At 39.9% G+C, this 10,907-nt stretch overlaps 1 protein-coding gene across 1 annotated transcript; it reads left to right on the plus strand.

Moving 5' to 3' along the window:
- Positions 1 to 3,319: 3,319 nt before the first annotated feature.
- On the plus strand, positions 3,320 to 9,880 carry LOC121113089 (extensin-like). The gene is made up of 2 exons (XM_040696005.1): positions 3,320 to 3,353; positions 9,036 to 9,880. The coding sequence occupies exons 1-2, from the start codon at positions 3,320 to 3,322 to the stop codon at positions 9,878 to 9,880; spliced, it is 879 nt and encodes a 292-aa protein (XP_040551939.1).
- The last annotated feature ends 1,027 nt before the right edge of the window (positions 9,881 to 10,907 follow it).

Consider the following 10,907-nt stretch of genomic DNA (forward strand, 5'->3'; position numbering starts at 1 on the left):
TGTGTTTGACTGCAGGACTATGTCTAACCATATATCTTTGCCCCAGATTGGTCAGGCGTGGATAGTCCATTCCTGGATAGCCCACCGTGCAATCCAAAGAGCGAGCCCCTGCTACAGAGCCCAACTATCTGTGCTGATATTCAGGATACTATCACTGGGTTCCTTGGCAATAACCATGAACACGGCTCTCAGTTCTGCCCATTGTCTGCTCTGACCATCCCCCTCGTCAAACTAGATTGTCTTGGTGGAGAGATGGTATGCTATTGCTCTCCACTTGCTCAGGTTGCCCTTGCTGGACCCATCTGTGTACCAGGCATCTTCAGGAATAGGATATTTCCCCTCTTGAACAGGACTCTTCTCTGGTGGAGCCACCAATATTTCTTTTGGTACATCACTGTGATACGTCACTGGGCCTAGGATTATCTTAAGTTCTTCTTTTAATGGTGATGAGACAGACTACTCCTCTGTCTGATAGGTGACCCATCGTGCCACTGTTTGTGCCTGAGCTACCCGTCTTAGGAATGTGGGTCAGATCTTTCACCCACCCCTGAATCAGCAGAGTGGTCTTAACTATGACTTCAGCTGTTTGGGTTATCAGCCCTACTGCCTGTAATGAGGAGTAGGCAGCCAAAAACTGTTTTTCAATCATACTATATCTTTCTTCTGCTCTATGCCAGATCTGAGACCAGAACCCAATGGGGGTCCGAACAGTACTCTGGCATTGCCACAGCCATCCTGAGCGATGTCAATGTCCAGCTCAACTGGGAGGGTAGGATCAAATACACCCAATGCCTGGGCTCGTTTAACTGCCAGTTTTGCCTGTTTGCCTGATGGAAAGCGTCCTGTTCCATTCTCCCCTAGTCCCATAGTTGCCCCTTTTTCATGAGTCTGTACAATGCCTCAGCAGCTGTGCTAAATGAGGTATAAAAGAACACCAGTATCCCAACATACCTGAAAGCTCCTGCAGCTGCTTTAGTGTTGTAGAGACTAGGAATGTCTGAACCTTACCTATTACAGCACTGGGTAGTACTTTGGTACCTGACCAAACTATCCCCAGGAATTTTATGGACAGGCCTGGACCTCGCACCTTCTGAGGATTTATAGCCCATCCTTTTCCTTGCAGATAGATACTTAATCAATCCGCTGCCTGCCCTACTGCCTCCAGTGAGTCAGATGTCAACAGGAGATCATCAATATAATGATACAAGTTAACATTATCAGATTTTCTCTAATTAGCCAGGTCACGCACACTAGATTATGGCAATATGTTGGCAGGACCTGACACATCCATTGCCTGCCTCCCCATGTAAACACAAACTGGTCTTGCAACTCTTCAGCAACTGGAATACTGAAGAACGCATTTGCCAAATCTAGGACACAATGGTAGGTTTTTTTATTTCCCTACTCAATGTGTACCCAATACTGCCCCCATAATGGACAGCTGCATAAATAGGTGGCGTGACCTTATTTAACTCTCTATAATCCACCATTCTTCTCCATGTTCCATCTGATTTTCGCAGTGGCCATATGGGAGAATTATATGGGCTACATGCAGGTCTTGTAATGCTCACTTTTTCTAATTCCTGCACCATTCTTGATATTTCATCTTGTCTACCTGGGAGTCTATACTGTCTCACATTAGTAATTTGTTACAGTTTCAGCAGGCAAATATGCTCATGCTTCACATGGCCTCTCAATGTTGCCTGTATCTCCCAGACACTAATCCACCTTTGTCAAAGTCTGAACTCTCCCACAGCTGTCTGGAGAGCCAGACCCCATAAAATGTCTATGCCCAAGAGGTACTCTGAGCCTGGGGCAATAGACACTTTATACTCCCAGGGTGGGAAACACCCAACCACCAATTTCAACCACGTTTGGGTGATTGGAATGGTCTGTCCCCCAAAACCACCAGTCATCACTCCATCTCCATTAAATTTTATCAGATCCCCATAAATTATTGATGTCTCTGCACCAGCATCATCCAATGCCATAACCCTCTGAATATTCTCCCGGGACCAAAGAATTGTCAACCCTACATAGGGCCTCTGGCCCAGTCTGGAGGCCCTAGGGGAACTAACATCCCCTGTCATGCCATAAACTGTCCTATGGCTAACTCTTTTACCTCTGGTGACTCAGGCATCGTGGCCCAAGTTACCTGAGGAGTCTTCTTCCTTCTACTAGGAACTAGAAAATCTTCCAAGTTCCATGTTGCTGTTGGTAGTTTGTCAATAATTCTTACCCTAGGTTTTTTGGAGTAATTTTGAAATTTTTAATTGTCCTTCAACTGCTTCCATAGCTGGAGGAGGACATGATTGGGCTGGCAATCAATTTTCACAAATTGAACGCCAGCCCAGTCTAAGTCGTTAAACATTTTTTTGGGGGGATACCTGTATGGGTACTGATTGAGGAGTTCACAGGGTGAGTCTCCTGGTTTTACCTACTAGAAGAGCCTCTGCCTCTTCCAACATTTGAATATTGTGCCTGGTCCAAAGGCATTCTGCCTCCCCTAGATCAGCTACCAGCTGGGCAGCCTGTTGGACCGCAGCCTCTGAGACTACTAGGGGGTTTGTATGGAACTCTAGATTCCATACTAGGTAGGAAGGGGACTGTTGCAGGATCAGGTCTGTCATACCTGCTGAGAATTTTACCATGTCTGGGCTTTCAAATGTGTCTTCATATATTGCCTCTCTCATATCCAATTCACGAATAGTTTGAAGGTCCTCCATGGAGGACCATAAACCTGTGCGTAATGGTATATCAGATTTATTGGACCAAACCATACAGCATGCTGCCATCAACCAATCTATTATCAAGTGATTCTCATTGGTACTGTTCTTTTGTGACTAATATATCTTTGCCCAATCCATGAAAATAATCCACCATGCAGGATGGGGAAAGGAATATTTCCCATAACCCACAGGGGACCCCATTTTTCAGTTATAGTTGCTAGTTCAATAGTATGTTGATCCCAGAAATCCTGGGATCTGTCTGGGGATGGTTTTGTCGAGGGTGGTGGTGTTCTCCCCCTGACCCATTTAAAGATATTCCAAAGGAAAGACTTTTTTTTTTTTTTTTTTTAAGTATATTGGCCTGCCTGGCTCACCAAACATACAATTAACAAATGTACAGTTAGAAGAGCAGTGTGGTTAAGATGTTATTTTTTAAGCTTATAGTTAGAAATATTGTGTTGGAAGGAGACAATCAAAAATGAAATGCTCACCTGTGTCCTAGGCTCTCAGTAGAAAACTCCAAAGGGACGAATATCGAGAAAGAGATTCATCCCCAGTGGCAGTCAGCCCTTGAATGTGGTCTAGGAGACATGGAGCCAGACTCCACCCCTTCCAGTCACACAGGTGAGTGGCCTTCATTTGTGCTCCCATGGCTGACTCAGTTCTTGTCTCAGGTGATCAATCAGTGGTTCAGTCTGTGACTCAACAGTTCCCATACAGCACAAAACACAAGTCATAACTGTGAAGATGAAAGCAAACCCAAGTAAAACAAGTCAGCAAACTGTATCTCAAACTTTAAATGAAGTTATCAGTATTTGTACATCCTTGTGCTGGTGCATTCACTCACCTTTAAAAGGAAGCACCTTGCCATTCTCAAGTTATGATTTAAAAAAGGCAGTGTAACCAAAACTGTGATTTTAAACATACTGCTTATAAAGTCAAATTACTTGTACACAAAAGCTCAAGAAGAAAGCAAGTCTATTGTTAAGAGGCCTCTTTGAGCCTTTGGCTATCTAGACTTCAAATGAAAAACTTTTAAGGATTTCCAGCAGAGAAATAAACAAATCACATGCCTCACTCATTTAAACATAGAAAAAAAATATTAAGGTCTTCATGTTATTCGAATTTTGTTTCTCTTGTAACCATAACTGTAATTACTTGATATCCTACAGCCTAAACTCTACATCACATAGAATAGGCACAAACTTTATTTCTAAGGAATATTTTTAAGACCTGAATCATTGCATTAACCTTGCATTGCTCCATCTCCAGGGCAATCTCATCCTTCCTCAGAAAAGGTGACCTACTTCTGAAATGCGGTGTAACAATTGTGTTGTACAGTGATAATAAGGAAAGGAAAAGCATTTCTCTTTTCTCTAGAATTGCTTATTTGCCTTTAAAATCCCATCCTCATTCTCTAACTCTTTTGATCCAAGTAAAATTCTGATAACTTTTCTTAATATCAAATATTACAGCAAATAAGATAAATATACCTCTGAGGTGACTATAACTTCATTCTCTGAATTCTTAGTACAAACAGTCAACAAAAATGTTACATTTAATACATCATTTACCATTCCTGTAGGAATGGTGGAGGATTCTGTGAACAAATTTCAAAGTGAAAAAATTTATAGTAGCTTTATTCAATCCTTCCTAACAGGAATTTGATAAAACATACGAACAGGATAAAACAGTTTCCTCTCCTTGGTACAAACAGTGTACTACTGTTCAAATAAAGGCATGACTTCAGCCAAAACATTTGATCCTTAAAACATCATTAAACATTAGCTATTTGCTCAGTCATATTCTTTCTACATTTTGTTCTTTTATGGAATATTTATTTACAGGTTTTACCACACCTCCATAAAAACTCCAAAATTTGCCTATTTTTCTTTTTCCAGTCAGCTATTTCCAGAAAAATATTATTTTATCCTTTCGCTTAAGTAACCCAGGGTTTTGAAGCACCATGGAAATTAAATTGTGTTGATGCAACTAAATCTAGCAGACTATACAGATTCTGCACACAAAGGGCCCTGTAGCCTCATGTGGTAGGAGTAGCTCAGTGTATGTCAGAAGAAACCCTCTTCTGAGGGAACTTACACAGGGTTTAGCAGGCTTAAGCTATAACCCAAGATTTTCAAATTCCCAACCAACATTATGAAACTCTCTGTGAAGGCATAATCTGTCAACTCTTGACAGAGGATTTATTCCATGTTTTTTCAAATATCTTAAATGTGACAAATTAACAGCTTACATAGACGGGTGTAAGAAATTATCAAAGTTAAAAGGTAAGGAAAGCAAAGGGAAAAGTAAGCTAGCAAAACTTTGAACTTTATGTCATTAAATCATTGCTGCTGTCAGAAGCTGTAGCATTTTGAAATGGGAGATTGTATCTCCTCTCACCTTTTTTTTTTTTTTTTTTTTTTTTTTTCCAATTCTATTCAGCATCAGGGCTTACAAAAGTCAGATGCCAAAATAAGACAATTTCTGACTGATTTTGAAAGGTTACCGAGGGGAAACTTCAGGTGTGAGAAGCCTACAGGAATGCAGTTGAGTCCTATTGTTTTCTAATTGATCTGATAATGAAAGACAAAATTGTTGAATTTTTGCCTGGATTTCCAGAAGACATATGAGGATATCAAAGCAGCCAAATCACAAATCTGTTTTAACTCAATTTTGTGACTAACTTCATTCATAATCTTGTCAAGGATGCTGTGCACAGCATAAACAGATAACATTTAAACTTTCACAAGCCCTGCTCAACAATTAGAAAGGATATCACTGTGTAATAGCACAATCAAAATTTATATTTATCACAGTTCTGCTGCAGTCTTCCGCCCTTCTCTCATCAGGCTGCACAGACAATGATGGTTAATATGAGAAAGAAAACATTATCCAGGTGTCTGAAATATCACAGCATAGTCCCATGAAGGGCTTTGAGTATTAAAGCAAAAATCCTCACATCCAGTGGGAAAGCAAAGCAATGTACGTAGAACTTTGCATGTTCACAGTAACATTACTTGCTGAACAACAGGGTTGCTGTGCCACATACAAAACAGTTTATCAGGGAATGTATATCATTGCAAGCATGCGAACTAAAGCAATCAAGCTTTGTGTGCTTGGACTCCAGGAGTCTAATACCATGCAGTGCTAATCAGGATTAGAAGAAAAGTTTTAGATGAATAATTTATTTGCCCAAAGAGCAAGTGAAAGTCATCTGAACTCTTCCTGAAAATATGGGTTACCCACATAAGAAATAAAGACAAAATACCTGCTGATTCAAACATTCCATTTGGGTCAAAGGAAATGTTCTGTGTGACTTCCAAAAAACTAAAAGTTTGTTGTTGTTTGTACCTCTGTTTTGTACTCTTGATAACACATCCAAAGAATGCTGTGTGGTCTTGACTAGCAACAGATAACTACCATTTAGAAAAAGAAAGATTTAGCAGTAAGAATTGTGTGTCCAATTGCTTCTTCCTTCCAAACACTATTATCTGCATACTCCTCTCCATTCAGCTTAAATTAAGCTAAAAATCTAGCACAAATGTAGGAAAACCAGGGCAAGACATCTGTTTGAACTAAGGAACATACTATGATGCTATCTGTTGAGAGCACACAAGCTTGATTAATCTTATCCAATCTCACAATGGTGCTCGGAACAATATTGAGGAAGAAGGTTGACTTCAAACAGTAGTTTCACTGTTTTTGCAAGCCTGCATGAAGAAATCAGAAGTAGGTTTGGAACACATAGTTCTTAAAATTTTAGAAATGCTGTTTCTACACGATCTTTTTTCCTTCTCCATAAGGAAAAATACTGTTAGCACAACTCTGAAATAGGGTAGCATTTCATTATTGAAATTGATATAGTAAACATAGTATTAATTTTTGACTTCAAATATCATTTTTTGGCAAAAAAAAAGTAACAGTACTTAATATTCATAGTGGTCAACAGACCACTGTGCTTCAGCACAGTGTGTTACTTGAACAGAAGTTACACTTACCCTGACATATAAGTTGTATTTTTGTGCTTTACAGAATTCCAGGACATACTGACAGAAAGTCTAGGTGAGGCTACACAGCCAGTCTGGAAGCAAATCTAAACATCGAAGAAAATTCCCATTGCAGAAAGCAAACACTTTCTATGTAAAACATGAGCAAGTCTATATTGTAGAACCCAAAGAATTTTAAATACAAATTGATATTAAACATATAAATGGATATTTATGTATTTAAGGGTTTGATAGAATCGCAGGCAGAAGAGAAGCAGTAACAACCAAATCTATCTAAAGATTAAGAAGTAAAGGTCAGAAGCATAAGTCAACTACCTCTTTATGTATAAAAAATATTACTCCCAGCAACACAGTGACTTGACATAAATTCATGTGATAACAGCCAAATGTGTACAGGAGTGCTGTATCATTCAAAACCAGTCAGATTTCTAACATAGCTGCCACTGTTTGATAAATATTACTTGCTCCAGTTTTTCTTACCAATAACCAGCACAAGGCAGTGACAGTGCTGATTAGCTGACTGAAGGGAAGGAGTTTTACCTGATAACCACATATTTTCTCAATGCAGCTGGCAACACAGATGAATATATTATTTACAGATAAACAACATTTGTTTGTAATAATTTTCAGTTTGATTCATTCTATTGCAGTTCAAGTACATATACTGAAATAGAATTAATGCAATTGTATGTGTAATTTGTTTTCAAGGCATCAGCAAATGATGTGACCATTTTAAATGTTAGACACCTCTGTTACATATGTTTAAGAAGGACTGACCCTAAGGGAAAACCTTAGCTAAGTTTATTTTGCTTACTCTGAAATATGGTTAGGCAGAACATAAGTACAGGTGCCTGTTTTAATTTTTCATGCTAAACTTCTGATTACTTGACCTGATATGAGCATTACTTGGTGTTTATTTTCTGGCAGCTTAAAAGAATACATTCAAACAGCACAGCTATGTAAAACACAGGATTTTTTTTTTTTTTTTTTTTTTTTTTTGCATATTGATTTGTTTTATGCTCATGGAGAAGCAACAAACAATTGTAGGTGTTTTCTAAAAACAATGATATATGCATAATTTAGTGACAGTAATTTACTATAGAGTTTCACTGTCAGTTAAAGAAAGGACATCCGGATATCTTCATTTGATGAAGACATTTGAAGTTCTACAGACAGGATTCTTCCTAAAGCTCTTTAGTCATACTTAACAGCAGTAGAAAAAACCCCGTAGTTGTTCTTATACCAAGACATCTACATTTGTAACAAAGAAGAAAAGCATCATATTATAAAATAACTAATTCACTCAAAATGTATTTTCTGTTTTAATCTAGAATAGCATTTATTGAGTTCATTTAACTGGATTGTATGAGAAGATGTAGTAGGCACAAGTGATTTCAATCAAATTACTTTAGTAAGTCTTCACACTACCTAAAAAAAGAAGCATTAGCAAATTGATACCCTATATAAACTAGAATGGAATATCAAATTCAGACTTGCCATATCCACTTCCTTCCTGACTGAAGTTAAAATCAAAAATACTCATCCCTAATATAGAACTGCACTACAGATAAAGCTTAATACGTCACCAGAAATCAAGATTTAAGTAATTCAATAAAAACGCAGGAGAATATCTGCTCTCTGCAGTTTTAAAAGTCAAAGTACAGAAAGGAAACCTAGCAAAATAAAACAGGTTTAGCTAATGTCAATCTCTAAAAATAAACCATCAGTATAAGACTTTTTAGAAAATCAGCACAGCTAAGCTGCATTGATTAAAAAAGGTTACAAGAAGTTAAGCGTGACAGGGAAAATAAAAAGTTCATTTCTGTATTATTTGTAATCCTTGAAATATGACAACACACATATCCATCTATTAACAAAATATCTAACCACAACAACACATTCATTACGTTGTCCAAGTACTAAATATTTCTCAAAATGGTACATTAAGATAAAATATTAAACAGGAATAAATACAGAAAATGATTCAAAGTAAAACAATAAGAAAAGGTAAATTTGGTAAAGAGAACACATTGAAATACAACAAATTTATTTTTATGCAGTAAAACAAAATTGAGAACGCAATATTTGAGGTAACAAAAAGATAATTGAAAACAACAACATAAGCTTAAGCTTCAATAAGAACAAGAGGTTGCCTAATAATTCATGTTACTACACACACACGCAAGTAACACATAACAATCAAAATAAAACACTAGCGTAGAGTACAGAATAAAAAGCAAATGAATATATAGACCACATAACTACTGTAACTGAACATTAAAAAATTGGTACGAAGACCACCCACAGACCGCCACCCACAGACCGCCACCCACAGACCGCCACCCACAGACCGCCACCCACAGACCGCCACCCACAGACCGCCACCCACAGACCGCCACCCACAGACCGCCACCCACAGACCGCCACCCACAGACCGCCACCCACAGACCGCCACCCACAGACCGCCACCCACAGACCGCCACCCACAGACCGCCACCCACAGACCGCCACCCACAGACCGCCACCCACAGACCGCCACCCACAGACCGCCACCCACAGACCGCCACCCACAGACCGCCACCCACAGACCGCCACCCACAGACCGCCACCCACAGACCGCCACCCACAGACCGCCACCCACAGACCGCCACCCACAGACCGCCACCCACAGACCGCCACCCACAGACCGCCACCCACAGACCGCCACCCACAGACCGCCACCCACAGACCGCCACCCACAGACCGCCACCCACAGACCGCCACCCACAGACCGCCACCCACAGACCGCCACCCACAGACCGCCACCCACAGACCGCCACCCACAGACCGCCACCCACAGACCGCCACCCACAGACCGCCACCCACAGACCGCCACCCACAGACCGCCACCCACAGACCGCCACCCACAGACCGCCACCCACAGACCGCCACCCACAGACCGCCACCCACAGACCGCCACCCACAGACCGCCACCCACAGACCGCCACCCACAGACCGCCACCCACAGACCGCCACCCACAGACCGCCACCCACAGACCGCCACCCACAGACCGCCACCCACAGACCGCCACCCACAGACCGCCACCCACAGACCGCCACCCACAGACCGCCACCCACAGACCGCCACCTCTTGAACTCTAATAGATGTATTTCAATGGAAATACAGATATTCGTTCTATTTTGTTTTTTTTCTTATGTACTAACTCTAGGATGAAGGTAAATTCATATCTATTTTGTTTAAGATCAAACTGTTAAAAGAATTCATGAAAAAAAATAAAGTACCGAATAGTAAATTAGTGTTGTAATAGTAAATTCAATGTTTCCCTCAGTGTTTCCTTCAATCTTTCATTATCATGGGACTGAAAAAAAGCTAGGACATCCTGCAACCCCAAAGTCTCACTACAAAAAAAAAAAAAAAAAAAAAAAAAAAAAAAAAGTAAAATAGAATCTGTTTATGTGTTATATCTTTAGGCACAGAAAGAAGAGAAAGAAATTTCTTACCTTCAAAAGACCTGCCAGGTCCTCAGGTAAGCAGAAATCTCTGATTAAGATGCCTCACCTCTACTGCTAACCCTTAAATGAGTTCTGGGAAGGGGTGGATCTTGACTCCATCCCTTCTCGTCACTGAGGTGCATTACTTGCACCTGAGCTCCACTGGGTTGGCCTTGCCTTCCTACCAGGTGCTAAATCACTGGTTCAAGCCACAGCTTAGTATTTACCCTACAATATAAAACTATTGAATGAGAGATATTTTTCACAGTAGCAGGCAACTCAAATATTTTTTAGCTTTATGGACTACAAACATCACCACTCTCACCTAGTCTTACCAGTGCAAGTTTCACTTGATGTTGATTCTTGCAGTTTGTCAGCTGACATTCTTTTCCAGGTGACTTCCCTAAATACAAGTTAATCACCAAAGGAAGCCACAAAAAATGTACAAGTTCCTCTGTTCTCTACAACCAAATTTAGGTAATTTAATGTATGGATTGCAGTATTGATGCAGCAGAGCTAAAAATAAGGAAAATAAATTAAGCACCATCACAGGAACACTATATTTGAGGTATGCTTTGGTAATCTATTTATTTATATCTACAACATTAATGTTAGGAATCATAAAAAAAAAAAAAAAAAAAAAAAAAAAAGATCTTCCAGCCTCTCAGCCTGACTT

Source organism: Gallus gallus, chromosome 2 (assembly GCF_016699485.2).
Source record: "Gallus gallus isolate bGalGal1 chromosome 2, bGalGal1.mat.broiler.GRCg7b, whole genome shotgun sequence".
NCBI lineage: Eukaryota > Metazoa > Chordata > Aves > Galliformes > Phasianidae > Gallus > Gallus gallus.